Here is a 20265-nt window from a genome sequence, read left to right on the forward strand (position 1 = left end):
AGAGCGAGACTCTGTCTCAAAACAAACAAACAAACAACCAAAAACAAAGTTCGCCACATCATGGAGCATACATTCATAATGTAACATACCAATAGGAAATACGGAGTGGTAATATATGACAGAAAAAAACAATGAAGTAGGGTAAGAGGACAGAGAAATAACTGAAGGCATTATTAAGATAAAACGATCAAGGAAGGATTTTCTAGTAAAATGACATCTGAATGGTGACCTAAAGGAAATGAGGAGGAGGTGCTGTGGATATCCAGAAAGAAGTTTGTTTCAGGCAGAGGAACAGCGAGTACAAGGGCTCAAAGTCACAAGTGTGTTTGGCACGCTCATGGATGAGCAGAGCGTGCAGCAGGGTTAGAGGAGAGCCAGAAGCAGCAGACTGGTGACACTGGTTGAGAGGTAATGCAGGAGCCTAACACATAATTTTCTCATAGGCTGTATAAGGAGTCTGGATTCTTTTTCTGAATAAGACAGAAATCCTTTGGAAGGTTTTGAACAGACAGAGAATTAGCAAAACACGATTGACATTTTAGCAGGACCATTGTGTTTTCTGGGTTGGACGTGGAAGAAGTAGCTGATGCTAGAACACCAGCTAGGATCCTGGTTTTCACATGAGACATGGCTTGGAACATGTGCTAGTGGTGAAGATGGTAAATGTGGTTCTAACCAGTAGACAGATTTCAAAGGTAGAGTCAGCAGATTTTGTTGTTTGGGAGTCTCCAAAATATTTGGCTTGAGTAACTAGAAGGATGGAGTTGTCATGGGAGGTGTGGGGGTTGGTCTGGGAAGGAAAACGACTATTTGACATACAAATGGAGTTGCTGGTTGGAAGTCTGCAGGTTCAGGGGAAGTCCAGACTGAAGGTATGAATTCAAGAGTCATCAGAGTGCAGATGGTACTCCTCTGGTTTTACCAATGGAATGGTGTAAATTCAGGAATTAAGTCTAGTGTTTTGATACTGGGAAGATGAAGAGTAATCAATCAGAAAAGGTGACTGACGAGGAGTGGCTCCAGGAAAAGAATCTGGAGAGTAGTGAAGCTGTCTCAAGAAGGAAGGAGTGAAAAACTCTATCAAATGATGCTGAAATGTCAAACAAAGTGAGTGGGCTCAAAATAGCTGACACTGATTTGACAAAAGTAATGGGTAACTTCAAGTGGAGCAATTTCTGTTTGAACCGATAGAGACACAACCTTTAATAGCATGGCTTCAACAGGAAATAGGACACAATCCTTCCAAAGAGTTTTGTGACAAGAAATGAGGCACTAGCTTAAGAGTGACCTTGAAGAGAGATTGGGTTGCTTATTTACTTAACATGAGGGCTATTCCAGGATATTTACCTTTATTAGAATTCCAGTAGACAGCAAAATTTGATGACATGGGAAGGAGTAAGGGACATTTTCAAGAGTAATGTTCTTGAGTAGGAAGGAGAAGATCAAGGTCTACTCTCAGGAAGGAATATGAATATAAATACTTCATCCACTGAACAGGAGAAACAGTGAAATACAGGGGTAAATATGTGGGTATGTTGGCATATTTGGTGTTAGAAACATGCAGAAATTCTTTTCTGTAGGCTTCTATTTCTCAGAAAAATAAGTAGCAAGTTAATAACTGAAAATAAGAAATTGTGGGGAGCTGCTGGAGGCATAAGAAAAGAAGGCACGTTAAAAGTCATCTAGGTTGCAGGCACTGGTAAACTATTTTGTAAAGGTCCAGACAGTAAGTATTCTAGGCTTTGTAGGCCACAGGGTCTCTGTTGCAACTGCCCAGTTCTGCAAGAGATCATACATAAATGAACGAGCACAGTACATTCCAATGACATTTTATTTATAAAAACAAGCAGTGGGCTGTGGTTTGTCAACCCCTGGACTAAGAGAAGAGGAACCTGGACAAGAGAATAAAGATTGCCAAGCATTACTAAAGGCCCACCTGATATTCTTTTTAGATCCTTTGACACTCCTAGCCATCCTCCTCAGGGCATATTTCTGCTTGTCAGGAGTTTAATACAGTCCATAATCTGAGACAATGGTAAATATATGGGTCTATCATGAGGATGCTCTTTTAATCTATGCTAAGGAAGGTAAAGGAGTTTCAATGGTGTTATAAAATAACTATCAAGGCAGGGAAACGGGCAATTTCTACTTACAAATAAACATTCTTTAAATGCTTTGACACTTAAATACGTTTCTGTTATCTAGAAAATGCATGTATGTCAACCAGCGAGGATTTCCTCTCTATCCTTTCATGTCGTCTGCACAGTGTTTAATATACTGTCTTGCTGGGCGCGGTAGCTCAGACCTGTAATCCCAGCACTTTGGGAGTTGGAGGCAGGCAGATCATGGGGTCAGGCGTTTGAGACTAGCCTGGCCAACATGGTGAAACCCTGTCTCTACTAAAAATACAAAAAATTAGCTGGGCGTGTTGGCGGGCACCTGTAATCCCAGACACTTGGGAGGCTAAGGCAGGAGAATCACTTGAACCCAGTAGGCAGAGGTTGCAGTGAGCCAAGACTGTGCCATTGCACTGTAGCGTGGGCGACAGAGCGAGACTCAGTCTCAAAAATAAATAAATGCATAAAATAATAACAGTAATAATATACTGTCCTGCCGGTAGAGGGAGCATGCTAATGACCTTCCAAACTGCCAACCTGGAAACCTGTTCCATGGTTTATTCAGTGGTGTGATGGGCTAGACCTGATCTTGCTCTGCTCCACAGTATGGCCCTCCCATACAAAAGATAGCATGTGGGGACTGGAGGCCCAGGCAGTGGTGGGACACATATTCGAGTACTGGGCAGCTATAACTCATCACCACGGGGAGCCTGTTCCCTCCTTTCTCCAACACAGGCTCCAAAGCAACTGAGATTAGCTCCCACAGACTCGAACTGGAGATAAAGTCTTTCCTTCTATCTGTAGTTCCCAGAAACTGTGCGTGCGTGCGTATGTGTGTGTGTGTGTGTTTAATTAGCTGATTACAACATCATCAATGAAAGGCTGAAATTAAGTAGAGGAAATTTAAGAGGACTTCACTATTTTTTTGATTTCTGTGTGAATATGATTTTTCAAGGAACTCTAAACATTTTTCACATATGACTAGGGTCCTAAATATAAACTTTTATCTCAGCCAAGTGCAGTGGCACATGCCTATAATCCTTGTGTTTTGGGAGGCCAAAGCAGGAGGATCGCTTGAGCCCAGGAGTTAGAGGCTACAATGAGCTATGATCACGCCAATGCACTCCAGCCTAGACAAAAGAGTAAGACCCTCCCTCTCTCTAAAAATAATAATAAATAAATCCATAAATAAAATAAGCTTTCAAGGCCGGGCATGGTGGCTCACGCCTGTAATCCCAGCACTTTGGGAGGCCGAGGCGGGTGGATCACGAGGTCGAGAGATCGAGACCATCCTGGTCAACATGGTGAAACCCCGTCTCTGCTAAAACTACAAAAATTAGCTGGGCATGGTGGCGCATGCCTGTAGTCCCAGCTACTAGGGAGGCTGAGGCAGGAGAATTGCCTGAACCCAGGAGGCGGAGGTTGCGGTGAGCCGAGATCGCACCATTGCACTCCAGCCTGGGTAAGAAGAGTGAAACTCCGTCTCAAAAAAAAAAAAAAAAAAAAAAAAAGCTTTCCTTTCAGGAAGAAACATTTTTATTACAACCAGATACTTGGGCCCACAAAGGAAATATGTATTTTAAAGGCAAAATTTTCTTACTTTTTAAACTGGGCTTCAGACTAATGTATTTCTTTAATTCCATACCTTATAATTAAAGAGAGAGCTTTGCTGTTTTGATTTTCTGGTTTTAAAATAACTTCTAGATGCATTTGCACAAGATAATCCGATAGCACTCCTTACATAACAACTATCAAAAAAGGCTTTCAAGGAGGTTATGAACGCTTCTTCATTCACTGGGAGACTTTAAGCCCATGGATCCTAGATGATTTATAAGGCAGTGCATGTGTAAGCATCATGTCAAACCAGATGTTCCTCAGGGTCCCTTTCTGAGCTCCATAATTTAGTGATTTAATTCAAGAAACCCATGAATTTATTAATATATTTTGGGAGCTTTGTTGTGGCAGAAAAAGCAAGATGACCAACAGCCCTTGATCTAGACCTTCGCATCCCTGGTCTATTTAAATTTATCTATGTAAAATTAATTATAAACAGTTTACCTAACACTGCCAAGCCAGAAAAAAAATAAAAGATTAATGTGTAACTGTCGGAAGAGTTATTTAAGAGTTTTAGTTCAAGGTCTGTTTTGAAAAAAGTCTCCATAATGTATAAGTAAAGCTATTCATATGATTTTCAGCATTTGAGAAGAGAAATGTTATGAATGTATATGAAAAGCCTATTTCCTTTATAAATGGAGTCATAAAAATGTTGAGTCCATCCCCTCAATGGTAGAATGAAGTGGACAAGATTCCCATAGGAAAGGCCACATGGATGATAGATGATCATGTCACTGTGGCAAAAAGCATAGTTCTTTTATTAAAACATTCTCTGCATTATCTTAACTTTAACAACCACTTTTTCTAAAACACCTAGGTAAAACATCAGGCAAAAATTGCTTATCAAGGTCAGGGAAACCAGGAGTAAAGAATCCAACTTTCATGAAAGCACTTTTGCAATAACAGAATGCTATTCAGTTCAAATTCAGGGTGCTTAAATTCTTATTAATTACTATGTGATATCTTAATTTCATCAAAAATTAAGGCTGGGATAAAGTTCATATAATATTTTAGCTATTTTAAACAGAAATATAAATGACAGAATAAAACAGTGATGAGCTCAGATGAGATATTATTCAATTGTATGCATCTTATTTTCAAAACAGAAAACATTAAGAATTCTTTTCCAGGAAAATTCAGAAGACAGTTTATAGTCAAAAAGTAATAATAATTTTAGGGCAACAAATATTCATTTTCTCAAATTTCTTCAGATAAAAAAGTAACACTCCGAAAAAGCACTCCCTCTTAGTGAGAGAAGAATGTGACCCTTGAGAATTGGGAAAGAACTACGAAGCGTCCACATTGAGAAATGCACCTCATGGAAAGTGTGACGGTCAAGGCAGGTGAGGAATCCCTAAGGAATTAGTGGTATGGGCCTCGAACACCCTGCTGGGGCATCATAAATCCTTAGAAATCATTTCATAATTCCTTGCCCCTCATTGTCCAGGCAAGACAATGGATATTCAGTTTCTCTGGCCCTACTCCTTTGTGGAATTCCTTGTGTTAAAACAGCACCTTTGTATAGGATGGACAGACCCATCATATATAAATACTATGTAACACCACATCTTGTCAGAGCTTGCTGAGAGCCCGGAATAAGGCAGAAACCACACTTACATGGAATTTATGCTGTTATATCCCTCGAGTACTTTCTTAATCTTTTGTATTTAGAAAATTATCTCTTCCGATTAAAATCAAAATGTGGAGTTATAAATTTACGTAATATATAGTATTATTAATTTAAATAATCGATAAAGTAAGGGGTGCATTCCTTGAACTTTCAAACTAAAGCAGGGGGCCACCACTATTTTCTCTTGTTTTGACTAAGAGAAATTACAGCTCAGACTTCCATACATTCTTGACCACACTGGTCAGCAGGGTAGCAGGGGAGGCCAAGATGGCTGAGAGACGCCAGCACCGGAATGCAGTTCCCAGCAAATGAGACTCGGAGGGCTAGAGGACGCCACAATTCCAAAGGAGGGGCTGGATTAGTTTCTGTGGGAATGATACGGCACTGAATTTAGGGAAAGCGCCGCAGGGTGAGAGACGCACAGGGGGGCAAATCAAGACGGGGTGGGCGGTGGGGTGCGAGGGGCGCGTCCCCACCTGAAATGTGCAGCCAGCTCAGAGGGTAATCCCCTCGGTGTTCCATTTCGAATCCTCTGCTTACCTCACCCCTCTCGCATCCCACGGTCCACGAGAGCCCTGCCAAACGGTGGGGCACCGTGGGTAGTCGATGCAAATCTGAGCAGCGGCGCAATGAGTTGTAACACTGACCGGGCAGGAGTTGGGACTAAGCCAGCTGAACAAACGTCCCACGGAGGGAGGCAGAGTTGCAAGCAGGGAAACAGACCATAAAGCCTGGCAGGCCCCACCTCCACAGAATTCAAAGTGAAGCCCTGGCTAGAGAGCTTGGCAGCATATACACCAACTTGACCCCGACCGGGAAGATCCAGCTGGGGAAGGAGAGACGCCATTGGGAAGGCGGGGCCCATCTCACCTGCAAACGAACTCCAGGAAGGACCAGCCACCTAACAACGTGACTGAACCCGAGAGAGCCCAGCAACGCCCTCTACAGGCCAAAAAAGATACAGCTCCAACCTCAACAGGAAAAATGTCCACTCAGACTCCTGAAATCACCAACCTCAAAAATTGGGGAAATGGGGGAGGGGCGGGGGGGTGGGGAGGTGGGAAGAGATAGCATGGGGAGAAATGACAGATACAGGTGAGGGGACGGAAGGAAGCAAAGCACACTGCCATGTGTGTACCTATGCAACAATCTTGCATGTTCATCACATGTACCCCAAAACTTAAAATGCAATAAAAAAAAAGACTAAAAAAAAAAAAAAAAAAAATTAAAGGGACATAAATCCACAAAGATGAGGGAAAAAAAAGCACAAATAGGATGAAACCATCAAAGAACAGAAACCTCTTCTCCTCCCAGGGATCACAACTCCTCACCATCAAGGGAACAGAAAAAGACAGAGAATGAATCTGATGAATTGACAGAAGCAGGCTTCAGAAGGTGAGTAATAAACTTCTCTGAGTTAAAAGACCATGTTATAACCCAATACAAAGAAACTAAGAACCTTGAAAAAAGGTTAGACGAAATGCTAACTAGAATAACCAGCTTAGAGGAGAATATAAACGACTTCATGGAGCTGAAAAACACAGAATGAGAACTTCACGAGGCATACACAAGTTTCAACAGCTGAATTGATCAAGCAGAAGAAAGGATATCAGAGACAGAAGATCAAATCAATGAAATAAAACAAGGCAAGATTAGAGAAAAAAGAATGAAAAATGAACGAAACCTCAAAGAACTATGGGATTATGTGAAAAGACCTAATCTACGCTTGATAGCATACCTGAATGTGATGGGGAGAATGAATCCAAGTTGGAAAACACTCTTCAAGATATTATCCAAGAGAACTTTCCCAACCTAACAAGGCAGGCCAACATTCAAATCCAGGAAATACAGAGAACACCACAAAGATAGTCCTCTAGAAGAGCAATCCCAAGGCACATAGTTGTCAGATTCACCAGGGTTGAAATGAAGGAAAACTTCCTAAGGGTAGCCAGAGAGAAAGGTCAAGTCACCTACAAAGGAAAGACCATCAGACTCACAGTGGATCTCTTGGCAGAAACCCTACAACCTAGAAGGGAGTGGGGGCCAATATTCAACATCCTTAAAGAAAAGAACTTTCAACCCAGAATTTCATATTCAGCCAAACTAAGTTTCATAAGCGAAGGAGAAATAAAATCTTTTACGTACAAGCAATTGGTGAGAGAGTTCATCACTACAAGACCTACCTTACAGGAGCTACTGAAGGAAGTACTAAACAGGGAAAGACACAACCAGTACCAGCCACTGCAAAAACGTACCAAATGATGAGACACAACTAAAATAGAAAACTACAGGCGATGATGAACATTGATGCAAAAATCTTCAATAAAATACTGGCAAACCGAATCCAACAGCACATCAAAAAGCTTATCCACCCCAATCAAGTAGGCTTCATCCCAGGAATGCAAGGCTGGTTCATCACATGCAAATCTATAAACATAATTCACTGCATAAACAGAACCAAAGACAAAAACCACATGATTATCTCAATAGATGCAGAGAAGGTCTCTGACAAAATTCAACAGTGCTTTATGCTAAAAACTCTCAATAAACTAGGTGTCAATGGAACGTATCTCAAAGCCATAAAAGTTATTTATGAGAAACCCACAGCCAATATCATACCAAATGGGCAAAAATTAGAAGCATTCCCTTTAAAAACTGGCACTAGACAAGGATGCCCTCTCTCACCACTCCTATTCAATATAGTATTGGAAGTTCTAGCCAGAGCAATTAGGCAAGAAAAAAGAAATAAAGGGCATTCAATTAGGAAAAGAAGAAGTCAAATTGTCCCTATTTGCAGATGACATGATCATATATTTAGAAGAACCCATCATCTTAGCCCAAAACCTCCTTAAGCTGATAAGCAACTTCGCAAAGTCTCAGGATACAAAATCAATGTGCAGAAATCACAAGCATTCCTATATACCAATAACAGACAGAGAGCCAAATCATGAGTGAACTCCCATTTACAAATGCTTCAAAGAGAATAAAATACCTAGGAATACAACTAACAGAGGAGGTAAAAGATCTCCTCAAGGAGAAATACAAACCACTGATTAAGGAAACACAAACGGATAGGAAAACATTCCATGTTCATTGTTAGGAAGAATCAATATTGTGAAAACAGCCATACTGCCCAAAGTAATTTATAGATTCAATGCTATCCCCATCAAGCTACCACTGACCTTTTTCACAGAACTGGAAAAAACCACTTTAAACTTCATATGGAATCAAAAGAGAGCCCGCATAGCCAAGACAATCCTAAGCAAAAAGAACAAAGCTGGAGGCATCACACTACCTGACTTCAAACTATACTTCAAGGCCACAGTAATCAAAACAGCATGGTATTGGTACCAAAACAGAGATATAGACCAATGGAACAGAACAGAGGCCTCGGAAGCAATGCCACACATCTACAACAATCTGATCTTCAACAAACCTGACAAAAACAAGCAATGGGGAAAGGATTCCCTGTTTAATAAATGGTGTTGGGAAAACTGGCTAGCCATATGCAGGAAGCTGAAACTGGACCCCTTTCTGACACCTTATACAAAAATTAACTTCAGATGGATTAAAGATTTAAACATAAGAACTAACACCATAAAACCCCTAGAAGAAAACCTAGGCAAAACCATTCAGGACATAGGCACAGGCAAGGACATCATAACTAAAACACCAAAAGCAATGGCAACAAAAGCCAAAATAGACAAATGGGATCTAATTAAATTTAAGAGCTTCTGCACAGCAAAAGAAACAATCATTAGAGTAAACCTGCAACCAACAGAATCGAAAAAAAATTTCATAATCTACCCCCGAGACAAAGGGCTAATATCCAGAATCTACAAAGAACTAAAGCAGAGTTACAAGAAAAAAACAAACCCATTCAAAAGTGGGCAAAGGATATGAACAGACACTTTTCAAAAGAAGACAAATATGTGGCTAACAAACATATGAAAAAATGTTCATCATCATTGGTCATTAGAGAAATGCAAATCAAAACCATATTGAGATATCATCTCATACCAGTAAGAATGGCGATCATTAAAACATCTGGAGACAACAGATGCTGGACAGGATGTGGAGAAATCGGAACACTTTTACACTGTTGATGGGAGTGTAACTTAGTCCAACAACTGTGGAAGACAATGTGGCAATTCCTCAAGGATCTAGAAATAGAAATTCCATTTGACCCAGCAATCCCATTACTGGGTATATACCCAAGGGATTAAAAATTGTTCTATCATAAAGACACATGCACACATATGTTCATTTCGGTGCTGTTTATGATAGCAAAGACCTGGAACCAACTCAAATGTCCATCAATGATAGACTGGACAAAAAAAAAAAATGTGGCATATATACACTATGGAATACTATGCAGCCATAAAAAATGATGAGTTTGTGTCCTTTTGTAGAGACATGGATGAACCTAGACACCATTATTCTCAGCAAACCGACACAAGAACAGAAAACCAAACGTGTTCACTCACAGGTGGGTGATGAACAATGAGAACACTTGGGCACAGGGAAGGGAACAACACTCACAGGGCTAGGTGAGGTGGGTAGAGAGTAGGGGAGGGGCGATGGCAGGGCAGGGCAGTGGAGAAGATAGGGAGGGATAACACTGGGAGAAAGGCCTGATGTAGGTGACGGTGTGTGTGGGGGTGAGGTGGGGATAAAGACAGCAAACCACTATGGCATGTATGTACTTATGCAACAATCCTGCAGGATGCAGAATATGCACATGTACCGCAGAGCACAAATACGATTTTAAAAAAAGGGTAGCAAATTTAAAAAAATAACTAAAAAGTTAAAAAAGAGAATAAGCAAACAAATAATATCAAACATGAAATATTTAACAGGATAGTCGATTTTCTTTGACAGTCTTAAATAAGAGCTTTCTTTAGTATATATATTTTAAAAGTTATACTCTGACTACTGATAAATTAGTTACCAAATATTTAGCAGTTAATTTGTTTAATTAACAATTATTATCACTTAATAATGAAATGATTGATTCAAATGGAGGATACGAGACAATGAAAATAGTCACTGAATCCAGTGGCCAATGGCTAATGGAATCAAAGCAAGAATTTCCAAAGTTCAACACATTAATTGCTCAAGGTCAAGTGTGGTGGCTCATGCCAGTAATCTCAGTACCTCGGGAGACTGGGGTGGGCAGACTGCTGGAGCCCAGGAGTTTGAGGCCAGCCTGGGCAACATGGCAAAACCCTGTCTCTACAAAAATTCCAAAAAATTAGCCGGATATGGTGGTATCCACCTGTTGTCCCAGCTACTCAAAGAGGCTGACATGGGGGGATCACCTGAGTCCAGGAAGTTGGGGCTGCAGTAAGCCATAATCATACCACTGTGTTCCAGCCTAGGTGACAGAGTAAGACCCTGTGTCAATCAATTAACCAATCAATCAGTCAATTAATAACATTGAAAATCTCATGAGAACTCAAGCTAGAACCAGTAAACTTTCAGTACATTTTGACAAAGATTCTTAAATCCTTTTGTCCTATAATATAGGGACTAGAATATTTTGTGTCTGTGAAGATACCATATGGCAGACAGTAATGCTGCATCTTGGCCCAGTTAGATACTTTAAATATTCCAACCAAAAAGGAATGAGAGAGATGATCAGAGTGACAATAAATGACAGAGGCTGACTTTGTTGGGTGCTTACTGTGTGTCAGGCACTGTTCTTTTTTGTTTTTGTGGTGTTTTTTTTTTTTTTTTCCTTTTGAGACAGAGTCTCACTCTCTATTCAGGCTCCAGGCTGGAGCACGGTGGCACGATCTTGGATTACTGCAACCTCCGCCTTCCAGGTTCAAGCAATTCTCCTGCCTCAGCCCCCTGAGTAGCTGGGACTACAGGCATGAGCCACCACACCCGGCTAATTTTTTTTTGTATTTTTAGTAGATACGGGGTGTCATCATGTTGGCCAGGATAGTCTCAATCTCTTGACCTCGTGATCCACCCGCCTCAGACTCCCAAAGTGCTGGGATTACAGGCATGAGCCACTGTGCCCAGCCCAGGCACTGTTCTAATTGCTTCACAATTAGTTGGTTAATCTTCAAAACAATCTAACAATTATTTCCATTTTACAGAGGTTAGACAGGCAGTTTGCACAGTGGTTTAAAGCAAAGACATCAGAACCCAAAGACATCAGAACCAGACTGCCCTGGTCTGAGACCTGGCCCGGTCCCTTACCAGCACATCTGTAAAGTGGTAGTGATTATACTATCTACCTTGGAGGGTTTGCTGTGAGGTTTAAATACATTAATAAAAACAAAGAGCCGTAGAGTGCCTAATACCTATGAAGTACTGCCCAAGTGTTAGCTCCCAGTATTATTACAGGAAAGGAGGACAGGAGCACAGGAGTGTTAACTTGCCCAGGGTTACTGTGGCAGAGTCAGGAAAGGAACCCAGGCAGTCTGGCCCCAGAGGCAGCGCCTCTAGTCTTTACATTATGCTGCCCAACATTTACTGAAACTGTCCTATGTGCCAGGATTGCCAGGAGTATTTTATGTCGCTTCATTTCAACTTCATGACGAGCTTATAATATCTCTATTTTGTAGAGATGAAAACCATGCATGCTAGGTATTGTCTAGCATAGTGGGGATGTCATGGGGACAAAGACTTAGGTGCCCTACAGGAACTTCCAGGTTTACAGCTACTAAGGAACATCCCTTAAGGAAGAAGGGGTGGGATGTAAACCCAACTCTAAATGCTCTCTTCACTCCACCCACATGTGACAGCATTAACACAGGGAGTTTCTTAAGCAGAAAAGGTATTTTTAGTGAGAGTATGAAGAATGCAGCCAACACGTGAGAAAAGATGAGAGATGTGCGGTAGATGGGAAGCCTGTGTAACCACAAGGCCAGGTCTCTCTGGGGTTAGTGACCATCTTAACCCTTTATACCCAATGTTTTCAGCAACCTAGAGGCATTTTCCCTTCAGTAACATATTTCATCATGTATAGGGAAGAAGGAATCGGAATCCACTTAACTTACTTAAGATATGCTTTGGAATGAGGACTGAAGTAATCTGAAATACTGCGAAGATTGGCAAATAGGTGCTCAAGCCATTATATGAATATATACCAATCAAGTAAGTTGTACATGTAAATTACACACATATGTACACACCAACGAGCATACATTTTTATTTCTACTTCTGCCTACTTATCTGATGGCAAAATTCTAAGGTTTCTTGAAGCTCACCTCGCATGACTTGAACTACTTATTCTATCCAGAGAATTTATATAGATGGGCCTGCAGAATTAGGCCAATAAAACTATGGTAGCAGTTCAAGCCTTCTTAGACACACCAGAAGAGGTGACAACTGCCTTCCTTCCCACCAAGCTTAGGCCTATAACACTCATTATTATTATTATTATTATTATTATTTGAGACGGAGTCTCAATCTATTGCCCAGGCTAGAATGCAATGGCACGATCTCGGCTCACTGCAACCTCTGCTGCCCAGGTTCAAGCAATTCTCCTGCCTCAGCCTCCCAAGTAGCTGGGATTACAAGTGCCTGCCACGGAACCCGGCCATGATGCCATGCTGGTGAACTTGATTCGACTTTCAAACCTAAGTACAATCTGTTCCTGATCTAATTATCAACTACTGGTTTCATAATTTCATTCCTCTGTAGGTCCTGTAGAAATATAGTTACATAACCACTGCTGAATAAAAATCACAAAATCCTGAACAGTGAGGTCTGTATATCCTTTTTGAGAAATAAAATTGCATTCAAAGAGACATTTAAGCATAGAATAAGTTCAGAACAAATAAAGAATAACAGTATTTCAAATGTAGAAACCCTTGTCTCACTAGTAATTTAAGGATTTAAGAAATCTTGGAGAAAGTGGTAAATACACTGAGCAGGGGAAGCCGGTTTACTTGGAAGCCTGCAGCATAATTGCAATATGAACTTGAGGACTGCTGCATGCTTACTATTACCCTAGCAAAACCATGTGACTTTCTTAAAACATTACAGTCCATGCAATCTTCATTGAAAAAGTTAATGTGATTCTTCTGACCAGAATCAACAGATTTGGAAAACTTAAAGGTAAAGTGAGATGAGTCAACTACGCTAAGTCAGAATTTTTTAATGCTCCACTGTTATATAAAGTTAATAGCTAGCAGCACTAGGATATCCAATGTTTTTATGCTGCAACAGTATTTGGAGGTAGGCTGTAACCAAAAGCATATTCATGCCATGATTTAGGTACTAGGAGGTAGCACAGAACCTCTGGCAGGTTCGTGCTGTTAGATGGCTCATTCTTCACTGCCTTCTTCAGGGGAACGTCTGCCCTTCACTCATTTCCCTTGCTTTCTCTCTTTCTTCACTTTGCCTGGTAAAGTGTGTTTATCTGATCCTCTCCTATGAATCAAATTATAAATACAATTATCAATTTAGGACCCTTCGTGTGAAATACCTTTATATCAAAACTGAGCACTTTATTCCCAGAAATGTGGCTATTTACAAAACATAAAAGGTAAAGGCTGAACACCTGTACTTCTCACCACCCTTAATACAGAAGGGGATGCTGAGGGGCTGTCACAGAATCGATCATACCTGAGAATCTGGAACACTTTCAGCTTCTGTTACAGCTACGTGTTTGTCATTGTTTTCTTCATCTTGTTCAATTGCTTAAAAAAAAAAAAAGAAGAACACTATTAAGCAAATATATCATCATACAAAAAATGTTTCAGATAATTTTTTTGCAGATTGCAATTTAGCAGAAAAAAAGATTCATAAAATGTTAATATTGGCATTATATTTTTGTTAATCAAATATGAAGTTAGCTAATAGCACTGGGTACTTCTCATGTATATTCTATCACGTATTAAATCAATGGCAGTGAGAAAATTCAATCTTAATTCTGTTCTTCACCTAAACCCATCCAGACATCATCATATCAGTATTGTGCTTGACCGAAAGGGCAGATGGGGGTTTAAGATGAAGACTTCTGTTCATTTCATGTGTGAACAGCCATATATATTTTTTTAATGTGATTTTCTGGCTGGTAGTTTAAATGTCAAGGAAGCACAGTATTTTATATCTGGGTTGCTCAGTGCATTGTTACCACAAAATTCCATACTGTGAAGTCTTGCATCCATCTCTCCTTCCCAGCATCTCCCTATTTAAGCCCTTATCACCCTTTCTTTGTTGGTACAATGACCTCTTACACAAAGCTCCTGACTCCAGCCTCTCATTAATCCAATCCAGCTTGAGCACAATGCTAAAATAATCAGTCTCAAAAAATATACAAACAACAAGTGCCAGACTTTGCCTTATGTATTGCTTATCTGATGGCATCTGAACTCCTGCTCATCATTGAAGGGCTTCTCTGAACTCTCTAGCTTTCTCCAAGTTTCTGACTTCACACTGACATTCAACACCAAAATGTATTTTCCGTAACTCTGACTCATGCATAATAGTTCAATCACTTTTCTCTTTATACAACCTGTTCTTTTGTTTTAAAATTTTTTATGGAGCACCTATGAGGTGACATTCAAGAAGCCTGGAGAGAGTAGAAACTACAATAAATTCAGATTTAAGCCTAGGAACATGGGGAACCAGAAAAGAATTTTAAACTGGGAAGTGCATGATTTGATACACATTTTCAAAAGTTCTTTTTTGCTTCTTTGTGGAGAACATACTTGAGGGAATGAAGAGTGGAAGCAGGGAGACCAGTTAAGTGACTATTGCTATCATCTTGCCTGCAGATGACAATGGCTCAGACCAGGGAAGTGGCAACGGGCAGGAGAAACATGAAACACTGGAGCTGTATGTTTTAGACAAAATAGACACAACTTGCCAAAGAATTGAACATGTAAGGAGAAAAAAAGAGGAGACGAAGGAGAAGCAATCAAGGATGACTCCTAAATAGTTATCCCTTGTATCCACTATGTCACTTATCCTTTTTGCCCTCCCCATCAAAAGCAGGCCAAAGCGTACCAACCCTGGCTGACAGTGAGGTCACCCACTGTACTCATCGACTCAGTTTGCATTGTTCTTTTTTTTTTTTTTTTTTTTTTTCTAGCTGGAGTCTCCCTCTTTTTGCCCAGGCTGGAGTGCAGTGATACAGTCTAGCTCACTGCAACCTCTTTCTCCCGGGTTCAAGTGATTCTCCTGAGTAGCTGGGATTACAGGCACATACCATCACACCCAGTAATTTTTGTATTTTTAGTAGAGATGGGGTTTCATCATGTTGGCCAGGCTGGTTTCGAACTCCTGTCCTCAAGTGATCTGCCTGCCTTGGCCTCCCAAAGTGTTGGGATTATAGGCATAAGCCACCGTGCCCAGCCTGTGTACTTTTAAATATTGTGCTATCTGCTCTGTATTTTTAAAAATATCATTTCATGTACCTCTTGCTTTTGTATGCCTTTCATGCCTGCTGTGTGGTTCCCACCATGGAGCCCACCTACAATGCCACGCATACAGTAGGGCCCTGCAAATGCTAACTAGCATGAACAATGTATCCCCAAGTGATCAAAACGGCACTGCTTGGCTATGCCCACTTATATAATAAGCTATTTCTTTTGTAACTATTTATGAAAGAATAAAAGAGAGAAATTCTTCTGTTCACTCTTTGGATAAGTAGGATAACTCTGACCAGCTGAGCATCTAAAGGCAAGGTAGGAAGATGAAGTGGGTAGAGGCTTTTCTTCTATTTTTCAGAGAAAAGTCCCATTCATGCTTGTTCAAAGGGGTCCCCTGTTGCTACTGTTGCCCTGCTAGGGGGAAACTTAAGAACAAAGAAAAACATTTGTATTTTCTCTGAAAAACTAGAGGCAAGAATACAAAGGGAAAAATAAAACACAGAATAACATCCCAAATTCCACTTAAAAATGCAATGGGCTACAGAAGTAAGAAACTCCACTTAACTAACTGAAATAATAGAAGTCTTTCCTCATCCTGGAATGCAGAGTAATTTTCTTGGAGGGCAAGTTGAGCATATACCAATGCGAAATAACTTCCCATGGAAAGCAATCATACTTTGGCACTTCATTTGAGCTTTATTTGTATTTTTTTCTCTTTAAAGTGCTAATTTTAATAAAAAAGAAGAAAAGTTTTGCACTATTTTAGCCTACTGAATTCATAGTTTTGCTTTTAAAACAACAATGCTCTAGGGTGTAGGCATTTCTTTTTCTTACCTTATTATACTAGAACACAGACCATGCAGGACACTAAATGATAATTTCAGATTGAGAGTTAACACTTTTTTTTTTCTTTTTTTTGAGGCAGGGTCTCCCTCTGTTGCCCAGGCTGGTGTGCAGTTGCACAATCACGCCTCACTGCAACCTTGACTTCTTGAGCTCAAGCGATCCTCCTGTCTCAGCATCCCAAAGTGCTGAAATTATAGGTGTAAGCCATCTCACCTGGCCTCACACTACTTTTCAGGATTTAGGAATAATTCTTAATACATAGAAAGACAATAAAGAAGGAATAGATGAACATAAAAACAAACCTAAGATAAAATGCCAGTCCCGTATTTATTTCTAGCTTATCCCCAACAATGCTACATTTATTGTCACATCTTTAAAGACTGCAAAATCAGTTGCTTAGCATTATGCCAAAAGAACAGAGTGAGAATTAGAAAGACGAGCAAGTTAAGGGACTTGGTAAAGCTAACTCTGTAAACTAATCTGCAAATGGAGAAACTTTCAAAGTTCTGTTGGACTCAACCTCAACCCCTTAGTGACAAAGAGAAGACAGCGAAAATAACATTATTTTCCTGGAAAAAAAAATTATAATTCCAAGAATGCATCTGAAGAGCAAAAGTGTATTTATCCTGGCTAAGGATTTATGATTATCCCATGAAGTTGCATGCATAAAGTACATACAGTCCCCTAAAAGGGAGAGCTCTGTTGACCCTTTAATGCATAGATTAATGTCAAGAAATAAATGAAGACACAATCAGTGGTGTGGCTCATGTGGTAGAAAAAGGAGGAAGGAGTTATTTAGATTTTTCAGTTCCAATTTTTCTTTTATCTGATCAGAATAAGAGTTGGTTGGGGAAAATTTCCTATGCAAATATTGATTCTGGGACAGTTCCCTCCAGTGAAACACGTACACAGGAATGACAGCTTCTGGGACTGAGGGAGGCTAGGAGCCTCACTCTCTGCCAAAACAAACCATCTCCTTATCTCTCAACACATAGAGTCTAAAAGCAAGTAAAGGCCTTTGAAAATAACTTACCGTAACAAAAGACACAAGTGCAAGATCTAAAGCATATACTTTGAGTGTTGAGCACTAGGGTCTGCAGGAGAACTAAGCATGTATGTGAATTAATAAACACTGATTGGGTAGGAGTACCTAGTTTAAATGTATCTATTTGTAAATTTGCCAAGAGGGATTCAAGGGTGAACAGTGGAAAGCCTCCAAGGATTTTGGCCTTAACTTGATAGTGCTTTCTTGTTGCCTTGGGGACAAAACAGGTTTTCGCTCTCCAGGACTTACTAGGATGGGTGCTAAAAAACAAACAACCAAAAAAACCAACAACTCTGTGAATAACTCTACTACTAATAATACTTAATCACGAAGGGGACTGCTGTCCTTTCTAAACGATGCTTATTTAACTTCTGCTGATCAATTTTGTAAAGGTAAGAGCCCCACTAACAAGAAAACATTAAATACACAGTGACTGTCATTTGCTGACTCTCATCAGGACCATTCTTTAAAAAGTCGACCAACCCATTTCTTTAAAAAAATCTTACAATGGCCGGGTACAGTGGCTCACACCCTGTAATCCCAGCACTTTGGAAGGCCGAGGCGGGTGGATCACAAGGTCAGGAGTTTGAGACCAGGCTGATCAACATGGTGAAACCCCATCTCTACTAAAAATACAAAAATTAGCCAGGCAGGGTGGCACATACCTATAATCCCAGCTATTCAGAAGGCTGATACAGAAGAATCGCTTGAACCCAGGAGTTGGAGGTGGCAGTGAGCTGAGATTTTGCACCACTGCACTCCTGGGCAACGGAGTGAGATTCCATCTCAAAAAAAAAAAAAAAAAAAAAAAAAAAAAAAAAAAAAATCTTACAAACCAACCACAGAGATGACTACAGATAGAAACAGAACATTTCAAGGCTCAATGTGAGAAATCAGCAAAGAGTTAAGAAAAATAATGTACTGGGTATTTTTTGCCAAGAACTAAAGTTTTGGCAATAATATAATCTTTCACCTGCGTAGCATTTTTACAGAAAGAAAAATTTCATGAAGGGTCTCATCTGATGTTCAACCGGAAATGCTGGGTGGGTAAAATCATTCCCCATTTTACAGATGAGGAAACTGAGACTAGCGTGGTAAAGTAACCTGCCTTAGGCCTCACACGTAAACTGTACGTGTCAGTGACAGTTCATCACCGCCTCAGTCAAGGATGGAACAGAGCAGGGCTGGTCAAACTGCATATCAGCAAACTCATTCACATGGATCCTGACCAGGGTTTCTTTCTATTTTTATTTTCTCTTTTAATGAAATACAACAGAATATCACAGAAAGAACAGAAAAATAATTAAGATCAAAATGCATTGCACTACTAAAGTGTTTTTCACAAGTGTGGATGAGAGGTGTACTAAGTTGGAATCTTTTACATGTTCTGTGGGTTGTGGACATAAAAATGTTAGGAAAACACCATAGTGTCTCCAGGCCACAGGAGGCAGAGCCCAGTTCCTCATTATCTAAATAATCAGCTATTTTTTGTACCATCCTGGAGTGGGGTCACAATATTTACTTTTGGAGGCCTTTCAACAACACTCCATCCACATTCGGCCCTGGGAGATGGCATGGACACAAGCCTGCAGTGAGAAATGCTTAGAGAGTATACTCATTTTTGCTATCAATATATAATTTTAAATGCTTCCAAATACTCAAATCTCTTCCATTCTTTAAAAAAGAAGAAAAATGGTAATTGTAACCTTTCTGCCTCATCACTGTATTTTTTCAGTGTTAAAATTAGAGAAGTAAGGGTCGGTGTCCACCATCAAACCATTCTATATGGTATTATAACCTGGCCCCTCCCGTGCCATTGAACTTCTCTTTGAAGGTGGACCAATGACCACTACATCTCTGCTCCAGCATTTTTTCTCAACCCCAATCTGTTCAGCTGAACTTAAGACTGTTGACTTAAAACTCTCTTTTCTGTGTCCTTATCCTCAAATCTTCTAAAAATGCAAGCTTTCTCCAAGTTCTCTTTTCTCTCTCTTTGCCTCTTTCCCTGGTGATCTTATCTGTTCCCAGACTTTCAACTTTTACTGCTATGCAGGTTATTCTCAAATCTGTCCACATTTCTGCCTGCTTCTCTGAGTTCCAGGTCCACAGTTCCAGTCACATGTCGAATATTTTCATTTCATAGACAGTAACATATCTGCTACAAACAAGCTGCTGTGATAGGTGTAGTGGCACAATCTGCATCTCAAGAAGGAGTAATTGATTTAATATGGTGTGAGGACATGAAGGTCTGATATCACAAGCCTCTTCTTGCTCCTGGTATATTTCAGTTTAAATCACCACCAAGTACTAAAGCTGGAAAGCTCAGGCACCTTCACGATCTTACTTTCCCTAAGCCCTCGCATCAAGCTCACACTAAATCCTGTCACTTCTACGTCTGGAATGATTCCACCCTTTGTCCTCTCTGTCATGGCCAAACTTCACGTAGGCTGCTGTGGCATGGCCTCTCCCTCCATCCTCTATCCATTCACCACACAGCTGCCAGAGTTCCATCTCCAGAATGGGAGGCTAATCAGACCATCTTCACATCCTGCCTATGCCCACTTAGAGTATATGAGAGTCACACAGGGAGATACATACCAATTCAGGCTCCACAGCCCCATCCCCAGTGTTTCTGATGCCATGGGACTTAGCTGAGGGATGGGCAGGTTTGAA

At 40.4% G+C, this 20265-nt stretch overlaps 1 protein-coding gene across 5 annotated transcripts in view; it reads right to left on the reverse strand.

Annotated features, from left to right (window-relative positions):
• Window positions 1–20265, reverse strand: part of RAPGEF5 (Rap guanine nucleotide exchange factor 5) — a 487242-nt gene that overhangs the window by 104215 nt on the left and 362762 nt on the right. For all 5 annotated transcript variants that reach the window (XM_074379608.1, XM_074379607.1, XM_074379606.1 and 2 more), the window contains exon 8: window positions 13951–14024. In XM_074379608.1, coding sequence (XP_074235709.1) covers window positions 13951–14024 — 74 coding nt within the window. The remainder of the gene's footprint in view (window positions 1–13950; window positions 14025–20265) is intronic.

This window comes from Saimiri boliviensis, chromosome 10 (genome assembly GCF_048565385.1).
Source record: "Saimiri boliviensis isolate mSaiBol1 chromosome 10, mSaiBol1.pri, whole genome shotgun sequence".
In the NCBI taxonomy this organism is placed as follows: domain Eukaryota; kingdom Metazoa; phylum Chordata; class Mammalia; order Primates; family Cebidae; genus Saimiri; species Saimiri boliviensis.